The sequence below is a fragment of the Gallus gallus genome, chromosome 1, assembly GCF_016699485.2.
Source record: "Gallus gallus isolate bGalGal1 chromosome 1, bGalGal1.mat.broiler.GRCg7b, whole genome shotgun sequence".
Classification (NCBI taxonomy): Eukaryota; Metazoa; Chordata; class Aves; order Galliformes; family Phasianidae; genus Gallus; species Gallus gallus.
Genome location: NC_052532.1, coordinates 29,656,021 through 29,677,659, shown reverse-complemented (window position 1 = coordinate 29,677,659; position 21,639 = coordinate 29,656,021). Strand labels below are relative to the sequence as shown.

Genomic DNA, 21,639 nt, shown 5'->3' with positions numbered 1-21,639 from the left:
CGGGCACGGCCGCGCCCCGCTCCTCCCGCCGCGCCGCCTCTCCCCTCCCCTCGGCCGCCCCCAGCAGCCCCCGCGGCGCCCCGGCCCCGCCGCCGCCCGGTCCGCAGAGCCCGAGCCCCGGCGCTCGCCAGCCGCGAACCTGCCGCCGTGCGCGGCCCGCCGGGCGCCGCGGCCTGCGGGCGGCCGCTGGTTGGCGGCGGGGGGACACGTGAGGGAGGAGGGGGCAGCGGCGGCGGCAGGAGTTTCCCCGACAGCTGGAGGTTGCGGCGGTGGCTCCTCCTCCGCGGGTCCCCGTTAGAGGCGAGAGACCCCCGCGCTCCTCCTTATTGACAAATACACAAAGGGCCGCGCCGGGGCCGGGCCGGGGACGCGTCTGGAGGCGGCATGGGAGACAAGAAGAGCCCGACCAGGTAGGGCAGCGCCGCCGCCTTCCCGGGGCCCGCTCGGGTGCGCGGGGCCGGCGGCGATGGCGCCCGGGGGGGCCGGCGGCTGGCGGCGCGCCCCGCGCTGCCCCGCGTGCTGTGTGTCTCCGCAGGCCGAAGCGGCAGCCGAAACCCTCCTCGGACGAGGGCTACTGGGACTGCAGCGTCTGCACCTTCCGCAACAGCGCCGAGGCCTTCAAGTGCATGATGTGCGACGTGAGGAAGGGCACCTCCACACGGTGAGTCCCCGCTCGCGGCCCCCGGTTCGCGAGGCGGCGGCCCTGACAGCGGCGGGGCCGCGTTCGGCGGGGGGGGCCGGGCCGGGCCGGGGGGTTCCCTCCCCACAGCTAACCGTACCTCGGGCGGAACCGCGGCGTCCCACCAGGACCTGTTCTCTGCGGACCGTCAGAAGGCGCACGGTGACCCACCTGGTTCGTGCCCCTCCTGAAGTGCCCCGCGGGGTGGCACCGGGGGAGCGGGGGCTTTCTACAGCCAGCGGGAGTGCTGGCCGGGGGAAGCGTTCGTAAAGAATCCTTTGTTAGGGTATGGGGCGTATGGCTTAATGCTGTCAGCCGGAGAAGTTTGAGTGGCAATAAAAGTTGCGATCCTATGGTGAGCGGCAATTGCGTTTTAGATAGCATTCAAAGCAGCGCTGAATATGACTTGCAACAAATGTTACACATTTGAATTTGTGAGTGCAGATGCGTGGTGAGAATGATGCGTCTCTATTTCTGAAGTTGATTTCCTGGAGTTCTGCAAACTGGAGCGCTTGTCGGAAGTACTCTCATAACTTCAGCTCGGAATATGTGTATATATATATCATAAATAAGGCAATCAGTGAGGTAAATGTGCTGAGAGGAATTGCATCTGTCACATACAGCGTGCTTTCCAGCGATGAGCGTGGCGCTCTGTTGTATGGCAGGTGGATGTGCTCCCACTGGTAACGTTCAGCAAAATAAGGGGACGAATGTGAGCTGGGGAAAGCAGCGTGGCTGAAGGCTGCAGCCATCCTCAGCCTCTGGCCAGTGGGATTGACAGAGTGACTTCAAAATTATGTTCCGGAAACTCAGCTGGATGAAAGCAGTAAGACGAAAGAAACAAAACAAGCAGTCCTGAGATACCTGTGTCACCGTTGCTTTTTTTCCCCTCCTTCTTGAATATTTTATGGGTTTTGAACTATGACACATTTTGAGCACGTTTTAGGAACAAGTATTTTTTCTTTCCGCTTTCTCCCTCGCGGTGTTCTGATATGCAGAGTTTCAGCTGATACCTTCCTTTTTATTTCTCTGCTTAAACTCCGAGACGATGCGTAGCTGACAGGGTTTGTGGATGTCATTTTTCCATTCAGTTTAAATGGGTCGTGTTTTCATGTGGGTACGAAGTCTGGGGTTAGTAGCCCATGGCATCAGATAAGTGCTTGGGGAGGTTTTAGACCAGGCAGTTTTAGGTCCAGCTCTGAGCCGAGATGTGAGCTGGTAAGTAGACCTTTGTATCTATGGAGAGAAGAATCCTTGGGGTGCCAAGGAGACACAAAAGGCTGTTCGGGTGGATTGATTGATTGATTGATTGATTTAAAGGAAGTGAAGTCCAAGACACCAAATTGGGGCCCTATTAAACCATTTATTTGTACCACCCTTAGAATTAGACATTTTTGTCAGTGCTGTTCAGAATCACAATACCATGGAGCTCTCATGGCACTGGGAATGTTGGGGGTTTTTTTTGTCTTCCATTTTGAATCTTAATGTTTGTATGGATGAAACCGATGCCTCAGCACAGTTCTTAAGTGTGCATTGGCTCTTATTTCCAAATTTCTGCTTTTTTTTTTTTACATTAAAGGAATGCCTATGTGATGTAAGCAGTGATGTAAATCACCTTTTTTTTTTAGTTCAGAGAAATCTGTTTCTTTGTGATGAACTGTTTGATGTCTGCTTCTGAGTGTTAAAATTCACTAAATATGAACATATTTGCAGATGGAAAACCAGGCAATCGCAGTCAAGTGTAATGCTTTTGAAGGCCAATGGAAATTAGGTTGATTAAAACTCGTGTGTTTTTATACTAATTGTGTACAATTAATTTCACAGAGTCATACTCGGGTGCAGAGTCAGATTTATGTGTGTTTTCACTGAACCATTTTCCTCTCTACAGAAGAATTACCTTTTATGCTAAGGGCTAGGTATGGATTATGATCTTTAAAACTGGTGGCATTGTTAAGATTAGTGGGAATAATTCTTATCACTCCTCAATCATATTTTATTATACTTCTAAAGGGAACTCTCAATCATGGACTTGAATTAACTTTTTCCATGGTAGTGTCACCGTGGATGATTAAACTGGGTTGTTCTTGGACCGGGGACATCCAAGAGAAATCCTGGATGCAGCAGGAAGGGACGTAACAGACTCCCAAGGTGGCACTCTTCTCTTTGGGTTTGTAATGAACCATTGCCCAGCGTGGAGCCAGTTAGATGTGCTGCGAGTCAGATGGGAAGCTGACATCCTATCTGCTGGTTGGAAATCCCTGTATGTTTTACTGGAGAGCTGTTGCTCAACTGAGGAGCTAAATTTTCCTGTAGACATGGCTTTCTTATTTACTTTCTAGCCTAAATTGTTCTGTATTGTTGCTTGGGTACTGATAAATTACTGTGTTCCTCTTGATAGGAGGCTGTGCTGAGTATAGTAATTTTCTATATGTGACCTTTAAAACATTTTGAAGTCTTTCTAGGTGAAAGATGTTGTACAAATGTAAGGAACCTAGAGCTGTAATAATCCTTCATTTCTTGGACAAATCTCCTGCTGAAGTTCATTACAGGTATGAGTAAGGAAAGCTGAATAGAACCCTAACATGCTGTGTTGTAGAGGGCACTGGTAACCGTCTATATTTAGGTTGCCCAATAGTTTCCATTAAAAAGAATTCATATGATCTCTTTGTGAAGCCCTATTGTTTGCAAAAGCCATTGAAGTTTGGCAAGAGGAAGAGTCCTCAGGCTAAATAAGTGGTTTGATTTCTCTGCCCCATTAAATTAGGTTTTCCTGAGACATAAACACTTGGAAATCATCATTTCCCCTCTGTCACTTGTGTTGTACAGAAAAGTAAAGTAATTGCTGGAACACTGAGAAAGCCCAGACCTCTGCAAAAGCACCAGTGGCAATGATATTGTGCTGAAAAGCCAGAAATGAATTATTTGGCTCCCGAGGAGGTTATAGTGGGGTTGCTGAATTTGGTCTAGCCCTTACAACTGCTGCTTTCCCAAAAGAAGGCTGCTTTAGTGGGTATGCTACCGTTCCATTTTCTTCTGCGCTTCATGGCACTGTCTGAAACAGGAGCACTCCAGTACTGGTTAAGCTTCAAGAACTGGGCTGGGTCCTTGGACAAACCTTATTGCAGCAAGTGTGAGCTCCCAGTCTGTCTGTTCTCCAGTAAGATGGTCTTTGTTTTTGTTTTTCTTGCCAGTTACACAGTTAGTCCTTGTCATTTAGTCATGTTGCAAGCTACCAAAGGTACAGAATTCCCAGTCTTGCTCTGAAGGAGCACTTGAGAGGACTGGCATTCTCTGTAAGGGAATGTACATCTCATGCCTTCTAGGAGGCTGGAATACCTCTCCGTCACATCTCTGCTCCTTCTTTCTCGTATCCTATTAACGCACTTGTTACTCAGTGGCAGCATCCAGATCTAAAACTACCTGTCATATTGCTTTCCTTAGATTGATTCCTATGCATGTGTATTGTGGTCTGGTCTCTACTTACATGATCCCCTTCCTTTTTCTGTGCCATGACAAACTGCTTGTCCATTCAGTGTAAAGGACAAGCATCCAGGGGAATGTGAGGAGAGCCACAGGAGGAAGCGCAAATCTGGCTTTTTAACCTTTGAAATGCTCAATGTGATACTCTGTGAAGGAAAACAGGGGAGTAGGGTACATGATCAGTTCTCCCTTTCTGAACTAGATAGAACTGTGTGATTTTTTTTATTTTTAATTAGGAAAAAGAGCAGAATACCAGGGGATATTTTTACTAATTGCATTCCCCGTGCTACTAAAAGGAGAAGGATTGCTTTACAGAGATGTAGCTACTTAATGCTTGTTAGGCTTTTATTTCATTTTATTTTTAAAGCTACTTTTTTTTTTTTGCTTGCTTTGAGTTCAGTAAAACTTCATAGCCTTAACTATGAATCTGTGAGTCAAAGACACACGGTTCTGAAGTATTTTCCCTTTGATGAGGAGGAAGAGAGGGAGAATAAGGAGATAAAACAGGTACAAGTGACTTCTGTGGAGTGGATTTTTTTCCTGGATATTCTTCTGTGATACACATGTTGGTCCAGCTGCTATATGCATCATTTACGTAAAACAACCTCTGAAATTTGCAGCCAGAATGAAGTCATCTCAGGTCAAGGTGAATTTCTGTGGAATCAGGATGCCTGCATTTAACGCCTTGTGCTGCTGAAGCAGGGACATATATAACAGCTGAATAGGGCATGGCTTCCACGTCCTGAGCTCTATTGATCTCCCTTACCGAATCGTTTTCTCAGCCTAACGTACAAAAAGGCAGCTTTAAATCATGGCAGACAAAAGAGTTAATCTGAGACAGAAAGAACTCGAATGCCATCTTTGTATGCTTTCTTGATATTTGTGCGTGCTCCTTGATTGTGCTTTAGAGTGTGACCATTCAATCCGTGCATTTTCCGTGTCTGACAGTCTCCTATGAGATACAGGTCTTTACTTGAAGCTGTCACGAGTTTGTTTTACGCCTTGAGAAGCATAAATAAAGTGCTTAATTTTTTAACTTGGATATCAAGGTCATTTTTCCTCAGAAAATATGTGCAATTTGTTTAGTCATGTGCCATCTGGATGTTTATAAGCACAAATCAGTTACGTTTAACCAAATCTGGTATTTGTATTTCTGTTGAAATGCCGTGCTGCTCAGGACAGGGAATTGGTACTTATCTGGTGTATCTGGTTTAACATGTCTGTTTTACAACAGCTTGTTAAGGGCTCTCTCCTCTGCCTTCCAGCATGCAGCCTCTGTGCGTACGCGCATGCGCGTGTCACAGGGAAGGTTGTGAAGGAGAAAAAGAGGAAGAACTGCCTGTCCTGCTGATTTTACAAACACACGACTGAATCGAGCTTAAACTGGAGAGCATTTCATTGCTTGTGGTAGTGAGAGAAGAAAATAGTTGCAGGAGTGAAGCGAGTGGAAAAGTCCTATGTAATCCATGCTTATAATCTGGTATTACAAGTCCTATATTTTAGCTTGAATATGAGGAAAAACATGAATAAATATTTCCCTTTTATTTTGTAGATGGCGATCAGATTATCTGGTCGTTCTGGGTTTCAATTCTTAATTTTAAGAAGAGTCTTTGAAAGGAACCTTTGGAATTCTTCAGGAATTTATTTAGGAATGATTTTCCCTGAAAAATATGTTTTGTTTCTTCATATAAAACAATGAAGTAATTTTTATTGATTGGAGTGGCTCTTTTAAATGCACTTCATGGGCATAGCTTGTATGAGGAGTAGACAATGTAATGGACAGCCAAAAAGTAATATGTTTTTGAAAGAGTACGTAAGCTATCACTTCTGTTATACTTGGGGCTTTTTTATTTCTTCCTTCCCATTTTTAAAGCAGTCTTCTCAGAACGAAACAAACAGCATTTCATGTGGTGTGCAATCATGATGATCAGAGGGCTGGAACACCTCTCCTATGAAGATAAGCTGAGGGGGCTGGACTTGTTCTGCCTGGAGAAGAGAAGGCTCTGGGGAGACTAGATGGTTGCCTTCCAATACTTGAAAGGAGCTTATAAACAGGAGGGAGGTGAGCTTTTTATGCTCCCTTTTTTACAGGATAAGGGTAAACAATTTTAAACTAAAAGAAGAGAGAGTTAGATTAGATGTCAGGCAAAAATTTTTCACTGAGAGTTGGTGAGACACTGGCACAGACTGCCCCTGAGAGGCTGTGGATGCGCCATCCCTGGAGGTGTTCAAGGCCAGGTTGGATGGTGCCCTGGGCGGCCTGATCTGGTGCGTGGCAACCAGCCCCTGGGAACTGGATGATCTTTGTGGTCTCTTCCAACCCAAGCCATTCTATGATTCTTTATTAGGCTAAGACCAATTAGAGCCTGTTTCATATAACTTTGACAGTTAATTTAAACCTCATTTAGTTGTTTCTTCTTGCATGATATTGAAAATGGTAGTTATATGAGAGGTCATCTTTGGCCAGAAATTTAGGTGACTGTTTATTGTGGGTCTTTTATGTTATATACTTTATGTAATTAGATATTTAACAGAAGAAAACCTATGCCTTTATTTAAACTCTCTCTCTTCTCTTCTATGACAGTTAATTTCAGAGCTCTTGAACAGGAGGATAAACTTACTAAATATTTTCAAGATCTCAGCTCTCAGAACGGAGTTAGCAGACATGACTTCCAGAAGTCTATCTTGGTTCCTGGGCACTACAGGATCACAGTTAAAAACAGCTTGTTCAGCTCAATTGCACCAAAGCAAAAAAAAAAAAAGAAAATAGATTAGTGTTTGTCTTCCACAGTTACTAAAGTAGTAAAAGCTCTGAAAAAGTTTGGGTTCGTTTTAAGGATAGTTCTAAGAAGGCTAAAATGTTTCTGTCATCATTTGGCTTATCCATGTTGCTCTAAGAGAACAGCATGGAAATGATCTGTGAGCTAGACCCTTGCAATGAACTGAAAGAGGATCAGTAAACCTGGGCAACCTGTAACATTTTTGTCCTAACAAGTCTCTAGTAAAGGAGACTAACCCAACAGTTTATTTCTAGTGCTTTTTTACCTCTCATGTTTTTCTGGATTCCTGACCTTTCTGCTCAGTAAGATAAGTTGATTTGTACTCCTCCTATTCCCAGTGAATTTCCCAGTGTATTTCTAGTCCTTTGCTTATTGAGTTATGGTTTCCCTGTTCACTCATTTGCTCTTGCCAAGTCTTTCTCAGACAAACAAGATTGTGGCAAACCTTTCAGATAAGTGACAGTTTTCATCTGTTTATATCATGATTTTCTTTCTTCATTCTTCAGTTTGCACACACATTTCTTACTGTGGCAGATCGATGACAGACCTTCTAGTTTAATGCTGAGTTGGATTATTTCTTTCCAAATATCCACTAAGTTACAAAGCTTGGTATTGGTTCTTCCTTTTTTCTTTTGTTCAGTTTCATGATGATGGCTTATCTGTGCTTTGTGATCTTTTGATCCTCTACATTTTCCTATCCTTTCCTATCGCATTCTTTCTAGAGTAGTTTTGTTCTGATGCAGCTGTGGGTCTTGTGGTGCTTTATGCTGTCTTGCTTGTGATTTTATCATTTTGATTTTTTATTTGTCTTAACTCAGAATGGGTTTGGTAGATGGTTCCCAGCACCTTTCAGCGTGGTGCTGTTTGCTTCTTCTGTTCCCTATTCCTTTGCCCAAATCATGGTTAAGTACATTAAATAGTTTACCTGTAGAGCCTTAGTATAAGTGCTGTCCTACATCTGTAATTGGTGGTTGAGAACTGTTAAAAACAGTCCTAATTTTGAACTTCCTTCTGGACGGCTTCATCCCGGTCATAGTCTAGCTGGAGTGACAGAATGTGTTTTTGATGGCACTGCAAGTCAAGATTTGAGGTTGTGTATTGCTTCTCTTCTAGTCACTCAGACAATTATTCTGTTAGAGAAACTAGAGTGTTTCAAGCCATTTGGCTTTATCCTTTATCTGCTCCTAGCTGTTAAATAATTTTCTTCTAGTACCGTTTTGAAATTTGAGTTAGGCTGAGTCATTTGTTATTTCCTGCATTTTTATTTACCGATCTTGTGACTTCTCTTTCCCTTTTTTGGCTCAATTTGATTTCAAGAGTGCATTTCATTAGATGTTGACTGCCACACATAACATTTAGTAGCCTGATCTGTTTCTTATTCTACTTTGTACTCCTATTCCCATATTTAATTTGGTTATATGAAATTAATCTTCCCTGTGGAGACTGAAGCAAGGAAGCCTTTTTGCTTTTTGCTGTTTTCTTTATTTCCATGTTTGATAATGGATATAGTCCTTATATAGTACTTCCTTTCCATTTTCATGAGGAAATGCTTTCCTTCTGAGTGTGAGGGGGTGTGTACTGTGGTATGTTTGGTTGGTTGTGGGTTGTTTTTTTTTAATTATTAGTTGATAGGTCATTTTAGGTTTCAGGGCCATCAGTGGTATTCATGCTAGTTGTGTCCTAGCAAAAATAATTAACTGTCCTGGTCTGAAAGATACTGGCATTTGAATAAATACCTGCAATAAGACTAAAGACTAAATACATGAAAAGAGAGGTCTTGCTGGTAAAAAGGAAGCTCACGAATCCCTTGCAGAGTGGTCAGATGTTGCATTTTCTGACCCACAGCCTTTTGTAACCAATTATCCTTTACTGTTGTGACTGTCTCTATGCTTATTCCTGTTTAATAAAACTTGATTCACATATTTGTACCTCTCATCTTGAAAGTCAGGTTAGGATAGTATGCTTCACAGAAAAGTTTCTTGTAGTATCACGTGTCTTCTATTCTTGGCTGGTACAGCCAAGCAAAAAAAGAAAATACTTTAAATTTAGGCTAGTGGGATAAAATATTAAGTGTTCATTGTACATGCTTTCATACAGTGGCTTATCATGATTTAAGTAGGACAGGGAGATCCTGAAAATTATCAGTTCTCTCTGATGTGCATTCCACTGATACGTGGTGCGTTGATGTAGAGCAGGCTTGAACATAGAGAGTTCAGCTGCAGAATGTTGTTGGAAGGCTTTTGTCTGGCAAACCTTCCATCAGAAGTCAGACTGAAGACTACAAGATATAACCTTGAAGCCTGCTACAAGTTTTTTCTTGGTTTCTTTTTTTATTTTTTTGGAAGTCAGGGGAAAAATAAACATGAACAATGGAAACTTTTCCCATCCTAACTTGCTGAAACTGGACTGGGATTCGTCTTTAAACTTTTCCATAATGCTTGAATATGTGCTGTCTGAATGGTGTAATTCAAATGAGAATGCCCAGTAGAAAATAAATATGTGAATGAGTAAAGGTTTTAAAAATAATTTTATAAATAAAGTTCCTGACTCCAAAAGCAGGAAAAAGTTGGTTTAACGTATTCACTGAAAGTTGTTTTGTACAAATATCATTGAATTCTGTGATTAGTATCATGACCTAGGATTTCTGTAATTAGATGAGAAAGGAAAAAGGCGAGGACTGATGGTTATGGCCTTATTTTCTGTTAATATGCATCTTTCCCAAAGAACATCACGGAGGCTTGGTTTTAGGGGAAATGCATAGTTTCTTCCCCTCCCTAGGATGGGCATCTTTGTGGGGCCAGCGCTGAGTGGAGGAAGTGTATAGAATGCTACAGCCTTCTGGAAAGATCAGACACACCCATGGTATAGAACAAATCAGATGGGTCAGAAGCAGGCTCCTTCCTGCTTGGTCACAAAATTAACTGTGCCAACTGCTGACCCTGTTTTGTGCAACATCAGCATGTCTCATGTTTTGAGTGTGGTTTTTTGCATGCGTACAAGAAGCATCACAGTTTCTACGGAAAGAGAATGGAGGAGCAGCCTGGCAGATCCAGTCCTTTGTGGGATCGGAAAATGTGAGTGAGAGGTCCCTTCCCCATGAGTCTCAAGGATCTAGGGGCCTAAAAGACCTTATCTGCCACTTTCTCTGCAGACTCATAGATACTGCCTCCCCAGGGGATGTTGTTAAGGAAATTGGGCTTCTACATAGCACGTTGTCATCTAGGAAACACAAATTGGTTGATACCCATATGTTTCTCAAATGGGATATTTTCAGTGTAGCTATCACTTGTGCTGAACGTCAGTAAACCACGGTTTGTAGCATATGGGAAAGAATTTCTAATGCATGTGAGAGGTTGAAGCCTAAAAACTGTTTTTTGGAAAAATAACATTTGATGGCTGACTTAGAAAGTATCCATGAAGACAAATTTGGGCTTTCTAAAGGTCTTGATATGAATATTTCTTCTGAGGGCAGACGGTTGTGCAGTGTACTGGTTGTCTTCAGGAGACTTGCTGGCCTCATCTGTTAAATGTCATCTGGAAAATAGGGCATTCCCTTTAAGGGAATGATTAAATAGGGACACTGCCTCAAGGGGTAGTTTTCTGCACATTTATACAGTGACTGATAAAACCATATGGGTCTTGTAAGTCTATTCTAATTGAATCAGCTTTTATTGAAAGATAGAATTGCTAGAAATGCACTGAATGGATGAATTCCAAGTAAATGATTAACACGGTAAAACAGCTAGGAATTTGAAAGTGCTGGAAATCTGAGCTGTCTGAAAGTTAGAATTCAAACATGTATAGTATGTGTAGAAATTGCATTGTGCTCTGCAATACACAGATGGATCTGCTTTATGTTTTCCCATGCAGACCACTAGTTCCATTGTTTACAAGGTCATAATTATTCATTCGTTTGTCTTATTTGTAGAGGCAGTGCTCTGTACTGTTAACGCTGTAGGATATGTCAGAAGGGATGGTAATGAGAAAAAATAATTTTGGGTAGCAACGTAAATTATCGACGTTGAAGATGCATTTAATCATGGACTACTTCAGTGTTGAAATAAACACTAGTTTCTCACAACATGACTTGGTGTGGTGATTAGCACGAGCATATTCCTGTGGCACAGCAAGCTAAACATCTTTTAATCTGATGGTTTTTGTTCTGCGAATAGCTTAATAGAGTGCTGATGACTTGAGGGTGAGCTGATCTGTGTCAATCCATGGGCTGCTTCTCCTGCTAGTAATGTAGTTTAATTGCCAGCAACTATTGTATCTGCAGTACAGGAAACACTTATAGGAAATATTTTTTGCTTTTCATAATGTGATTTTAACTGCTGAAAATATGAAGTAGCATCATTACATGCACTGCTAGCTTCTGCATAGACCACAGGTAGTGTTATCAAATTGGCCATAGTGTTTGCAGTGCTGCTCAGCATACACAGCATTTCTGGTTCTTTGCCTTTTGTTTTGCCAATTCATTTATGCAGCGATGAATCCTCTCCCACCCCTTCTTGGTTGTCGGTGGTAAGTTGTCATCTGCACATGTCTGATTATGGAAAACCCCAATGGCAGGGGGACACAAATTTGTTCTGGGTTTTTTGTGAAGTTGAAGAAGTAGTTTTCTTACTTCTGGAATATTGTGTAGTCAGTATTTTGGGAGGACTTGGAAGCTCTTGTGGCCCAAGCTTCTGCTCAGGGAGCTTGCAGAGTAGACGTGACGATCAATTAAAAGATAAAGTAAATGTTTCTTGTGTCAGTACTCCCCTTCTGAAAAATATTTCTGGATATACTGCTTTAAATGTTTATTGTCAAACTAGTACTTGAAAAATTAATTGTCTTTACTGATCTCTCCTGCCTCAATAAGAACACAAAGTTAGTGACCTTTTTTCATCTCATCTGCACTGCTAGACTGTGTGTCCTTATAAACCTCACCGATACAGTTTGTGCATAAGCTCGAGTAAATATAAGGCTTAAAATATAAGGTTGAAAACTTCCAGCTTCTCACTTGAAGTTTTTGAAGATTCTACCATTCAGTATGTGTTAAATGCAGTCCAGTTGTTGTTGATTGTCTGCATTATTACATAAGGACAATTAGTGCAATGATGTAATACATGTTTGTATGTTTTGGTTCTATTGATTTCTTTATATATTACAGGGAACCTAAGTAACAGCAAGTTATGACACCAAGTTTAATTTAGATCCATTTATTCTATGCAAAGCTGTCAAAGCCATTGGAAACTGAAGGGGTGTAGATGCAAGAATCTCTGGCCATATTGTAACATGTTTTGCAGAAACTCTTCTGAAAGGGAGTAAAAACATACCTGAGAAAGTGCAAAAGTTCATTACCTGGTATTTGCAGTGTAGCTGGTTATCGCTGTACGAGGGTGGATGGAGGAGTATAACTGAATTACAGAGAATTCAGCAGCTGGTGGGAGGAGAGGTAGTTTATTTCTTAGTACCTTCTGCTTCAGAAAGGTGCTGTATTACTTGCCACAGAAAACCGGATTCTGAAATATGTATGTATCTCCTTTTGGGGACATTTAGACTTTCTGGCGCCTGAATCTGCATCGTTGGTCTGTGATGGAAAAGTCACGTTCCAAAGCTGCTGGTTGTAACCTGTCCTGTGATCTTCAGAGTTAAGAAAAGCTTTCTGAGCTGTATTATAAAGTTACAGTTAGAATGTTGCATAATTAATGCCATTTTGAAAAGGGGCCGGAAGTTTGTCATACTTAATATCGCTACAGTATTTAACTATGGATGTGCACTCTAGAAGTTGCTTAAACTGTTGCCATAAGAATCGCTCAGGACATTCATGCCTTAGTGAAGATATTCTAATAATATGCATTATATGAGCACTTTTTCACCTAGGAAATTTACCTCCTCACTTTTGTCTACTTGCTTGAAAAGTTGTTTGCCTGTAGAGTTATTCTACAGTATCTTCCAGCTGACTCTGGCTATGCATCTGCTTGCCCCAGAGGTTAGGAATAACTTTTAATTTTTAAATTGATTACTCTAATTGCTATGTTAAGATGTATATGAGAATTTGGACCTGAGTAGTGAGAGAAACGAGGACGTGCTGGGAAGGAGATTTGACTAGGGACAAGCAAGAGTATGACGATTAAGTAGGAAGTATGCAAAGATAAGCCTTTCTTGAGATTTCAGTAATGACTGTGAACTAGAAAAATGGAGATTAGAGTATTACAGTGGATATCAGATTTCTATTAGCTTCTTGAGACATTAATATTCAGGATAGATGTGAGTGGAAAATGATCTTCAAATAAATTATAAGATATTTAAAGCCTGTACATTTGTATTGAGGAATGATTCAGTCTAGTAATGAAAGAGCAGGGTAGGATTTGAGTTGTTTGACTTTGTTCTCAACAAGATTTTAATACACTTGAATGTATTCTACTTAGACTTTTGAAAGACATGTATGATATAAACATCAGCAGAACAAGATTCTTAGTAGGCTCTGGCTAAACCCAACCTTGTTGCCAACAGCAGTTTTGTTTAGTTTACAACAGCATGTTGTGAACCGAGTTTCTTAAAATTGGATAGACGCCATAATGGTTTTTTTCTTGTTCACGAAGATGACTTATTTAAGAAAAAAAGCCCAACAAACAAGCTCTCTAATATTGGCTCTTCTGGAGCTTGTCTTTTATTTTTGATGACAGTTCTGAGAAGTGCTGAGAGGGCGATCTGTAGCCTTCTGAAGTGTGCGGCTCTGTGGAATGAAAATACGTGCGGTTCTTGGTGAGCTGAGCCAACAGCTCTGGTACTGTCTTGCAAATGCATTCTAGAAACACTTGTGGAAATGCTCTGAATTATCTGGTTTTTGTTGGTTTTTTTTAAGGTATTTTTTGCAGAATCGTAGTTTAGAACTAGCTGGGATGTGAGTCTTGCAACATCTTTGTGAAATCATTTGTACAAGTGGCATTTAGGAAGGGATATTTGTGAAATGTTTGGTTAGGTATCTAATGGCAAGATTTGATACCCCAAATTGAAAAGAGACAGAAGAGACTGAAATAATCATCACTTGGCTGGCTTTCTTTGTGTTGCCCAGAGATGAGGAAAATATGGTACAGGATATAAAAGTAAAGATGCTGGGTGATAAAGAATATTGACTGTAACAGCTATGTGCAGTTCTCTGTACAAATGCCTGAAATGTATTCAGGATGCTGTACCAGAAGCAGTACGTCATGTGCTTTTAGTATATGAAATTGTACCTTTTCCAAGAGCGTACTGACTTATGTGATGTAAAATATGTTTGCTGTTAGCAAATGGATTGCACACTGAACAAATGGTTGTTGGAAATGGCCTCACATACCATGTGTGTGAGGCACACAACCCGGCTATTTCTTCACCCCGTCAATGTCTTCATAAAGGCTGAAGCGATGAGGAAGAGATGGCTGAACGTAGTCTATTCTAAGACCTGTTCTCCTTTATCAGGGATTATTCTTTTTTCTTCCAGTGGCAGTGTGCTACAAAATGCAGACAAGGAAAGATTTTCAGTCTACATCCTGTCAGAAGAATTAAACTCGTTATTAAATTCTAGGAGATTTGAAGACTGGAAAACCCCAGACATGTTAACAAGGCGCTTCTGAAATCCTCGCTAGATGAGGGAATAGCAAAGCCTAGTGGAGGAGGAGTACCCATAGAATGATTGAAATTAGAATTCCACTTGAAAAAAAATGTTGAGTATCTTAACTCAGCTTAGTCAGAATCACACAGAAGTCCCGCAGTAGCAGATGGAAAGGAGATTATCAGGTCTGCAGGGCAGTAGAGAGAGAGAGAGGGAGAGAGGAATGGAGTTGTTTTCATAGTGATGTCAATCTAGAGTAACTTCTGGGTGAACAAATACACAAAAGTCTTGTACTTTTGATAGGAAGTGAAGAATTTTAGATTTGCTGCAGAGTAAACCTAGAAGAGTTTGACAGCAGCCTCTAAAGGCTTGTGCTTCAAAATGGGAGACAGACCTCTGGAAGGGGAAGTGGGAGGGAGGACAGTGAGATACAATTAAAGTAGGAGTAGTAGTTTCTCTGTGCTTCTGCTAATAAATAGCTGTAGGGTTAGCAGTACCACTTTCCCATGATGGAATATTGTGAGGGCTAATATATTAAAGATTGAGACCCTCTGATTGCAGTGAATGTCAGCTGAGATGGATGGCCCTTACGGTAGAAAGTTCATGCTAAAGGATGATCCATGGGACACATTTAATATGGAATTCACAGGACAGCAGATCTGTCAAAGGAAGAAACAAGCAGTGTAATTATAGGCAAATGAAAGAAAAGCTTCTGTGACTAAAGCAAAGATGAGTGCTTCAACAAATATTTCTGGCTATCCATGTCATCTGAATTAAGGTACGACAAAGGAGAATTTGAATAAGCTTCTAAATGCAGCATAAGATGGAAGGAAAAATAAAAGGATTATTAATCATATAGAAAGTGGAGTTATTGTCATGATGATGCTGTTCTAGCCATATGTCTTTGTAATTGGCAGAAATGTGTAGCTTGGGGAAGGCTGTTTTTCAAATGGTCTTCCTTCACAAGTAGTAAGCAAAGAAGAATGTAGGATACAGGAAAAGTGGTGCTGATAAGAGGAACTGTTGGACTTCTATTTATAGCTAGATGAATTTTAGGTATTTTTTCCTAGAAGCTGGCAGAGCTTTTTCCATTATGCTTTACCTGAAGATATTTCATTGGGAACCCCTGACTTGACTTTTAGAGTTCCTGATACCTTTGTCAGAACTATGGCAAGCTTTCTGGGCTTAATCCATAGTGCATCAGCATACCTGTGTTTATACTGCATCTTTTAGAACAGACTCCAAGACTTTTCCAAGAAGATATCATAAAGAGAATGTGTGTGTAGTGTGTGTAATGGCCAAAACATTTATTTCCTATGCTGGTTCCATTCTGTTACCAATCAGCCTTGCAAAAGTTTGCCTGAAGATGACTTGTCTACGTGGATTATTTACTGCCTGTAAGGCCTTTGGGCAATCATTTATTCTTGAAAAACTCTGGAGAATGAAATTCAGGGCATTAATTGACTAAGGTTACTGGTTTTCAGGCCAGTTCTGCCGGGCCTTGCTGGTGAGGCAGAGCAGATTGCAGAACTGTGCGTGAAGCTGATGCCCAGAGACATGCTGGATTCCTGGCTGCAGCATCTGATGCACGGACTCAGATGTGAACGATCCAAATCCCTTATTACAAGTTCTCACATCACTTATATACCTTCACAAGTTTTTTTTCTTTTCTAGCTTTCCCATCCGCCCCTACAACTTTCCCATCCACCTTTATGTGTCAGCAGAGCATTCTACAACCACTCTTCAACCGTTCATGCGAGCACTTATCCAATCAGAGCCATGAGCTGTTCTTTCTTCTTTTGGAGGTGTCCTTGGTACTCGTGCTGTTTATCTTGCTCCACAGTTGCTGCTCTGAACCGTTTTTCTTGTATTCCCACACCTGGCTTGAGTCTGTGTGGTAAGAGCCTTCAGGGGGGCTGTGACCAAGAGGCAGATCATCTGGAAATTCTCTTCAACTTGGAAGCCCTTGTCCAGTCCTCTCGAATCACCTGAAAGTGAAGAATATTTTGTACTTGAAGAAGAATGTGGCTTTTTCATTTTTGAGGACAGGATTCTGTGATCAGGGGCTAGGCAAAATCAGTGAGGATTCTTGCTCCATATATTTCTAAGCTCTCTTTCTTGAGGGATGAATCTGCTGTCTTGAACAAAAGGTCAGAGCCTCCCTGCAGGGAAGAGAAGTTCAGATAAATGGTACTGCTTAGGGATTAGGGGTACCTTTAAATAAAACCTCTTTTAGTCTCTGAAACATGTCTTTTTAAAATTTTGTTTATTTATTTTAAGAAGTAAAGATCTTTTCTAGTGGAAGAACAAAGAGTGAAAATTATGGAAAGTGTGGAATACCATGTCAAAATTCTACATAAAAACAGGTGAGAGCTTTGAAGAAAAACCACAGGCTTTGTTTTGCTCTGGAGTGAAACATAACCTGCGAATAAAAATGTGGTAGTAGATATTACTGATAAATCTGAACACTCAGACTCTTCTGTTGAATAAATGATTCTTGGTATATAGCAGTTATCTGTTCTGTGTGGTGGGATGAACATCTCATCTGTCCATGAACCAAACACCGACCACTACTGTACTGGGCTGCTACAACATAACATCCTGCTGTAGGAATAGCACTTCACAGGCAACTCTTTCCTGATATCTAGGATGGGGTAAGATGTGAATAGCTTTATAGGAAAGCAGGGAGTAAGATGAATTTGAAAGCTGAATTGTATTGTCAGGCAAATAAAACTGGGCTAGAATATTGCCATAATTGTTACAGGCAACAGCAGACAAATATCTGGTTTGATGTGTGGTATTCTAAATCCTGTAGGTACATTGTGCACATGGCACTTTTGCTTTACAAAATAGATAATGTGTCTCTTGGGACAAAATAAGCTTCCAGCAAGGGCTTTTTGTCTGATTTGGAACCAGGAGATGGATGGATCTGAGAAGAGGAAAGAGAATGAAAGGACCATATTAGTATGGATCCAGGTCATCTGTTGAAGGCCATCTTTCAGCTTGATTGAAAGCTGAAGTTGGCAGCATTTCCAAAATTCCATTCTGTTAATATTGAGAATTAAAACTTCTAATACATTTGTAGTCGTAAAATATGCAAAGCATAGGAGATACAGCTTTGAGAAAGAGTATGCATTTGAATATGCCCCGTATGATATATTGTTCAGAATACCTGAACTCTCTAAGCTGTATATTATAGACGTTAGTGCACTTTTTCCACAACAGGTTGGAAAGGTATACGAGTTCAACAGTGAGATATAATTATACCATCTAACTTTCCACATGGAAATTTCTAAGTTCAGAGCACTGGGAGAATACACAGGGAGTACTAGTTCTGTGTGAACTAGTTCAAGTCCAGGGTGGCTCACACCGAATCAAAGCTGCCCTATAGGACTGTCGATGTCTGCGCTGTTCAGCTTGGCAGTTTAATTTGGTGGGCTCTGTTTGTTCAGGTTGTGCAGCGGTTGTGATTCCTCCATTTGGAGGAATCTTCACCTAGCCCTGCACTCGAGGCTGCTTGGGAACTGCTGGAGACGCAGGTAGATATGGGGTTGGTTCATGGAAAAATAGTTGCAATTTGTCCACTCTTAGAGCTACTTTGGCTGAGAAACACCTCCGGTCTTTCAGAATTGGAGTCATGCTCTGAGATGGACTAATGATGGCTGTAGAAGCAGCACTTTTCAAGTGTGCTTGTTCTCTGACTGAAATAAATTTGTAGAATCATATAATAACCTGAGTTGGAAGGGACCTACAAAGATCATAAAGTCCAACTGCTGGCTCCACCCAGGACCATCCAAAAATCAAACCCTGTATCTGAGAGCATTGCCCAAATGCTCCTTAAATTCCAGCAGCTAAGTTCCATCCCCACTGCCCTGGGGAGCCTGCTCCAGGGCCTGACAACCTTTTGGTGCAGACCCTTTCCCCAACCCCCAGCTGCCCCTCCCCTGACACAGCTCCATGCCGTTCCCTCGGGCCCTGTCGCTGTCACAGAGAGCAGAGCTCAGCGCTGACCCTCCGCTCCCTGTGAGGAGCTGCAGCTGCCATCAGGCCTCCCCTCAGCTCCTCTGCTCTGGGCTGAGCAAACCCAGGGACCTCGGCCACATACATCTTGCCTTTTGGAACCTTCACCATCTCTGTAGCCCTCCTTTGGATGCTCTCTAACAGTTTTATGTAATTCTTATATTGTGGTACCCCAAACTCCACAGAGTGCTTGAGGTGATATTGCACAGACCCGAAGATAATTCAGCATTACGCCAGCATTGTCCTGCTGCATGTTGATGTACAACCCAGATGACTGAGAGTTTACTGTACTCTGCTGCAGAAGTTACTATATTGTACAGAGCTATTTTTCAGTTAGTGTTCAAAGCTGCCCTGCTTTGCTGTACTTGGACCAAGTTGCTCGCCATTTCCAAAGGGTCAGCATTCTTTTTACTCAGATTATTGATGGATGTCGGGTGAGGGAGATTAAGGAAGACGTCCCAGATGACTTACGAGCAGCGAGGCATTGTGTTGCGCCCTGGGAAGGGAAATGACTTGGGGCAAGAGTTGCAGATACGATGTGGGTCTGATGTGCTGCGTATGTTTTTGGATGAACATTTTTCATCTCTAGGCATGTGAGCTCTATGGTATAAAGTGCTGCGTGGTTTTTTTTCTCCTTTGTTTTTCTTTTAAGTATGCCATCAGCAGAAACGAGCCCATCCTTTATGCTGTTAAATATTTCCTGCTTTTGGGAGAATCCGTGTTGGATACATTTCTGCACAGAAATTCCAAAGACACAATTCTCTGTAGCTTCTGTAAATGTATCACCTAAAAGAGCAGCAAAATCAAATCCTGTAGAATGAAATGTAGTCACCATGAAGTTCACCCCAGTTGGAAAAGACTGTTAGCTCTCAGTTTCCTAACAGTGTGTGCCTCTGGTGAGTGTTCCACATACAACAACCAAAGTGAATTATTAGATAAAAATGCCCTGTTTTGAGGGGCTGACCATATATCTGAACAAACAAGACGTATTGTAGTTATGAAGGCTTTTGCCTGCTGTTTTGGATTGTTCACTTGTGAAGTTGCTCCCAGAGGGAGAGGCAAAAATGTGATAATCTTAATACATACGTTTATAGAGCTTCTTTATGAAAGCCAGTTAGCTCAGGTGCTCTTGAACATGCTGAAAAAGCAAATTACCATAAATATATTGATAGTTTAAAAGGCAGACTTAGCACTTAGCTGTAGCAGCCTATTACAAGGAGTCTTAACTGTTTTTGAAATCCAGTAATTGAAATTGTTGTATTTTGGCAAATTATCAAAATCAATTTCCTGTTACAGGAATAGATTTTCATATATTTGACTTCTCTGCAAGAAACCCTTTCTCAGTGTAAGTTCTTTCATGTTTGAATGACATGGTTCAGCTACGACTAAATCACAAACAGTTCTATTGGTTTGAAATTCCATGAGCAGCGAGGTTACTTTCTGAAGCCTGCATGCCTTGCTGTGCTCAGCTGCAGTTCAGTGGCCTCTCTTTGAGTACCTAAGGAGGGGGAAGGGAAGGAGCCTTGAAAGACTAAATCACTGTTGAGAGATGTGAATTTGTTCTTTTTCTTAGTTGTTTTATTTTTTTTTTATTATGAATTTTTGTCTTGGTTGACTTCTGTTCCTTGTGGCAAAGATCTTCTTAATTTTTTTCTCTCTGTATTGTTTAATGGTACTAGGCACTAGATAAACGAACTTCTATGCTGACTTTCCCAACTGTACTCTTAACAGAAATATTTTATGTAGGTTGCTCTCAAAGTAATGCTTTCTATTTATTTCCATGGAAAGTGCAACAGATACAAAGTGCACAATAACACTACTTGGTAGAGCAAATTCTCAGCTACAAAACGCTGTTTTTCAACATAGTCACCACTGTTAGCTTTGTGTTTTTGCCATGATGAGCATGAGTCTGCATACTGTGCTCATAAAAATCTGCATGGCTATCCGGAACGTGGCTTGTCTTTCACATCACTGTTGCCACTGCTGAAATGCACCACCCACCACCTCGCTGCGCTCACATCCACTGGTTGGTCTCCATAAACATTCCGGAAGTCAGTGAATTTCATCATGCCATTTTTTCCATGTGGAGGAATTCAGTGACATACCTCTGCTTCATCCACACTTTCATGTCAGACTCCATTCTGGTAGACTGCCCATCTGCTGCCATCTGTCACACGGCAACAACATGTAACAGAATATTGGTGGGAAGATTCCACCTCTACTGCCATACCACCAACATCCGCCTCTGATGTTGTAAGCCAACATAATAAAAAAGGAGGGGTTACTTTCAGAGCAGCCCTTGTAATTTGCCCTCTAGAATTCAAATTATTCCAGATTGAGAACTTGTAGAATAGATTTTTTTTTTCTCATTCCTGCTCTTTATGAAGTTTCTCTGATTATGGTGTTGTTCACAACTCAGGGCAACAAATCCGCATCAGGGAATTCACTACTGTCTAACTTTGGTAACATGTCACATTATTCCATCAGGTAATTGAAGGATCTTGGTGTATTGGTGAAGGATCTTGCAGTATTGATGTGATTGTCAACTGGCCATCACGAGAAGTAGTGATTCGCTTATCTATCTCCTGGAGCAATCTTTCAATCAAGAGAGATGATAATTTTGTTTCTGTATCACAAGTGTTTTCCACCTGAAATGATAAGTTTGTGCATCAACTCCACCTCTGTTCTTCCTATTTTCTTATGAATTACTGTGACAGAAGTTAAAACAGTTCTGAGGCAAATTTTCATGAAAATATCCTGTGTGCTCACTTGTGACAGCCCATTGAGTCGTTTCACTGGTTTTGGTCTCAATACAGTGGGTGGTTTTCAAGGAACCGCTTACAGTACTCACCTGTACCCACCTGAAAAGCATACTCTCTTACGTTGGCTGGCTGATATAAGCTGGGTTTTTGTTATTAAGTAATCCATTGCTCATCTTTTTCTCTCTGTGAGTTAGTGTGGACTTAGTTCACGAGTGGGTATTTAGTTGAATTCTAAGAACTAGAATGTTTCATTTCAGGTTAGAATTTTCATGTTGAAGGAACCTGTGTTGTGTGTCCTGATGGAATGTGGTCAGATGCTTCCAATGCCAGCTTTTA

The 21,639-nt window shown here is 41.5% G+C and overlaps 1 protein-coding gene across 3 annotated transcripts in view; it reads left to right on the top strand.

The window, feature by feature from the left end:
- The first annotated feature begins 228 nt into the window (after positions 1 to 228).
- Positions 229 to 21,639, top strand: part of YAF2 (YY1 associated factor 2) — a 33,398-nt gene continuing 11,987 nt past the window's right edge. The window contains exons 1-2 of one of the 3 annotated variants that reach the window (NM_001007850.2): positions 229 to 410; positions 536 to 661. In NM_001007850.2, the coding sequence (NP_001007851.1) occupies positions 385 to 410; positions 536 to 661 (152 nt within the window). In that variant the 5' untranslated portion in view covers positions 229 to 384. Of the gene's footprint in view, positions 411 to 535; positions 662 to 3,773; positions 10,014 to 20,046; positions 21,029 to 21,639 lie in introns of those variants that run through there. The other 2 variants (XM_046937896.1, NM_001397025.1) reach the window with 2 other exon arrangements.